Raw genomic sequence first — 3,811 nt, 5'->3', positions numbered from 1 at the left:
ATTGGGAGTTAGGGGCCGCGGGGCCCCCTGAAAATCAGGGGGGGGGGGGGGGCGAGATTAGTGAGAGGGGGGAAGGAAAGTCCGTTGATTAAGTAAAACGAGCCCGTGAGTCTAGCATTTTTGGACGGAGATCTATAGATGGCAACGGCGTGCTGCGCGTTTGTTACGTACCCGAACCGGAAAAGAACTTTTCGGTACCTATATATATCGTGAGAAAAGGACTTCTTCTTTCTCGATACCTATATGTACAGGAGCCAGTTATACAACTGGCTGATGCGCCGCGGCACAAACGTTGGTCGATTCTGTTTCGATCTCCAACCTACGACCATGCACTCGTCATTGCCGGATCTGCCACCGGAACTGGTCTGCGAGATCTCCAGCCGCCTGCACGACGTCGCCGACTTCGTCCGCTTCCATGCCGTCTGCAAGTCATGGCGTGATTCACACCATCCAGCGATGCCACTGACGACCGATCAGTTCCTGCCGTGGCTCCTTGCGCCTAGTATGAAGGACGACGACTCCCTCAAACTCAGATGTGTCTTCTCCAACATGAGCTACCGCGCCCCGCCGCTGCCGCCAATATCTCGCACCAACGGCCAGATGAACTGGGTCGCCAATGCTAACGGCACCGCCATCCGCTACTTCACCGCTTCCCCTGACGGGCTGACCTTCCACGACCCTCTCGCCGTAGAGCTCATGACCCACATGCCTCCGTTCCCAAATGAGGGCGTCGACGGACGGTTGGGGGAGAATCCCAGTGGCATCGTTTACAACGATGGTACCGTGCTTTTGTACAGCAAGCATGACAGCAGCGAACAAGACACCGCCGAGTTCAAGGCGGCGCTCCTATGTCCTGGGGACAATGAGTGGACATTCGTCAAAAGGACCCTCAAATCCCCCTACTATGGAGAGTTTTGTGTCGCGTATCACGCTAGGAAGATCCTTGTGACCGTGAGGGGTGACCTCTGGCACGTCGTGACAACACCATCCGCTGCCGCGAACTGCAACCAAGTGAGGATCCCCAATTTGTCGCGGATGCCACACGAGGACGATGATTACTACTATATGTACGGCTATGTGCTCGAGTCCCGCGGCGAGCTTATGTGGGTGTCGCTGCACATCAAGAAGGATTACCCAGACATGAGTAGGACGAGCATCCGCAACCTGGAACAGTCGTTTTTTATGTCCGTGCACACGCTTGGGGAGGCCATGAAGGAACCGGAAAAGTTGCGGTGGGTGAGGAAGGTTGGTCAAAGCCTGGCTGACCGTGTCCTATTTTTGGGGTGGCCTAATAGTTTTGCTGTGGACGCGTCGAGGCTAGGCGTGACCGGCGGATTCACCTACTTCTTGTTCTATGACGAACACCCGCTAAGTAGGCGAAGTGGTGTGTTCAGGTACAACCTCATCGACAACACGGCCAAGTTCATCGAGTGGCTACCCCAAGGATGGGACAACGAGATGTGCACATGGGTCGTCCCCCAGCCCACCATTGCTCCAATCCACCAGGGTCTAGCAACTATTCCAAGAAGCAATAACATGATTCACATCCAAAGATGCTACGGCCCTCTTTTTGAGGTGTTGGTGCGCAACCTATCTCCCACAACGAAGTGCTCTCAGCTGGAACAGTTGTTCAACAAGTACGGCAGGGTGTCGAGCGCCAATGTGATGTACTACTACAAGAAGACCAAGACCTCACGGGGCATCGGCCTCGTCACAATCGCGATGATGCACTTGCCGCCCTGGATGGGTTGGTTTTAGATGGATGCAGGCTCGAGGTTATCTCGGTCAACGGCATGCAACTACAATGATGACAGCGACGACAAATAAAGTCTTACATTGGAGCGGTGTAGAATACTCCCTCCTTTCAGGTTTATAAGACTAGCCACAATGGATAGTAACATAGAGTAGTAACATGTCCATATTACTACTCTATATTACTATCTCTATAGTGGGGAGTAACATATGTGTGGTAACATGCAACACTTCATTTATTAGGCTATAGACTCATTTTACCTTGATATGTGTGATGTTACTCATAGTACTAGTAACTAGCTGTGTTACCACATGCCTATTTTTCTTCATTTATTGCTTGCCTCATCATCTATTTTTATCTAGATATGTGTGATATTAGTACCTGTGTTACTCCCATTGTGGGTAGTCTAAGGCTCAATTCAAAAATCTCACCAACCAAGGTAGATGGTGAGTGGTGAAATACTTTTTGTAGTTTGCAAAAGCACCCAATTAATGCTCTTGTTTTACTCAAAAAAGTATGTTTACCAATGCATTAATTGCAATGCATGCATACATTACATGCATTGGTCATTTTTCTTTTAATACTTGCATGCAATGATTTAATGCACTTTAAAATCTAAACATGTGATGGGGAACAATCAAATTGAGCCTTATAAAATGGTAAAACTAAAAAAGCCCTATAAACCGGAAAGGAGGGAGTACTACTCCCTCCTTTACTCCCTCCTTTCCGGTTTATAGGGCTTATTATCTCAAAATTTTCATTTTTCCAATTGAAATGGCTCATCTCCATCTCCTTTTGAGATTTCGAGGCGCATTAAATCTTCGCATGCAAGAATTAAAAAGAAACTCACCAATGCATGTAATGCTACTACTCATCTAGTGGCCAAGCATGCATGCACTGCATTTAATCCTAATTAATGCATCAATTTAATTTGGTTAGTTTTGTAAAGCACGGGATACATTCCACCACTCATCATGTGTCTTGGTTGATGAGATTTCAGATTTGAGCCTTATAAACCGAAAAGGAGGGAGTAGTTTAGGGGCTTCACTAGTCGACGCGGATTTGTTGAACAAGGTTTCACGCGCACCCTTTATGAATAATAGTAAATAAAAAAACCTAGAAAAAATGATTTCTTTTTCTAATATACATAGTCAACTAGTATACTCGTGTATGTAGTTTCATGAAGAAATCACATCCATACTAATCTGGGCAAAAAAATGGTAAACATTAAATCTACATTAGGAAAATACTGTTTGTTGAATAGTAGGATCTTATTTGTATTTTCTTTACTAAGAATATCAACGGTGTCAATATATCACGAAACTTCACACACGAGTACAACAGTGACGATTCTACATGTAGTCTATTGACCCCATAGAAATCACTGTACATTAATTTACTGTATAGCATGAAGAAAATTATCCTATAAATTACTGATGACCCCACTGATTAGTTTGGCTGGCTTCGCCACTGGAGTACAATGGTCGAATAAGTTTCATACTCTGAATTTTCAGATTTTTAAATTTTTTCTCAGTATTCTTTTTGATTTTACTATTTATGTGGGTGCGCGTGAAACCATGTTCACCATCATATTTTTGCTTGACTAGTACTCATTAGATGTGGAGTACTGTATGCTTATGTTGGGTGGCTTCAATGCTTCATTAGATGAAGAATTTGTTAAGACTAATTAATACATTCAATTAATTAGGGGACTCTTCGTTTCCCTTCACGTGCGGTTGTTCCTTTGGCAACCTCACAGTGGTTGCTGAGAACACCCACCAATGCGACACAATATCATCCAGATTGCAAGGACGCACACGGTTTCTCAGTCCATAGAAAATAAGATATGATCCATTAAGGCTGGTCATAGTGGGGAGTAACATATACTAGTACCATGCATATGATACTAGTGTATGATACTACATCTATAGTGCATAGTATCATAAAGTAGCATCATAGGTGGTCTCATTTATTGCCATGCATGACACATAGTAGCATAACATTTATTATGTTACGGTATCTACCTATGTTATTATGACCCTCTTTCTCTTCTTTAAT

At 44.7% G+C, this 3,811-nt stretch overlaps 1 protein-coding gene across 1 annotated transcript; it reads left to right on the top strand.

Moving 5' to 3' along the window:
• Positions 1-327: 327 nt before the first annotated feature.
• On the top strand, positions 328-1,758 carry LOC125527986. The gene has a single exon (XM_048692497.1). It carries the CDS (start codon positions 328-330, stop codon positions 1,756-1,758), a length of 1,431 nt encoding a protein of 476 aa, XP_048548454.1.
• The last annotated feature ends 2,053 nt before the right edge of the window (positions 1,759-3,811 follow it).

The sequence above is a fragment of the Triticum urartu genome, unplaced genomic scaffold, assembly GCF_003073215.2.
Source record: "Triticum urartu cultivar G1812 unplaced genomic scaffold, Tu2.1 TuUngrouped_contig_4549, whole genome shotgun sequence".
Classification (NCBI taxonomy): domain Eukaryota; kingdom Viridiplantae; phylum Streptophyta; class Magnoliopsida; order Poales; family Poaceae; genus Triticum; species Triticum urartu.
The sequence above is the reverse complement of the archived record's forward strand: the minus strand, read 5'-3'. Positions and strand labels throughout refer to the sequence as shown.

Coding starts and splice junctions, on each gene's coding strand:
- LOC125527986 (XM_048692497.1), top strand. CDS start 328: ATGCACTCGTCATTGCCGGATCTGCCACCGGAACTGGTCTGCGAGATC.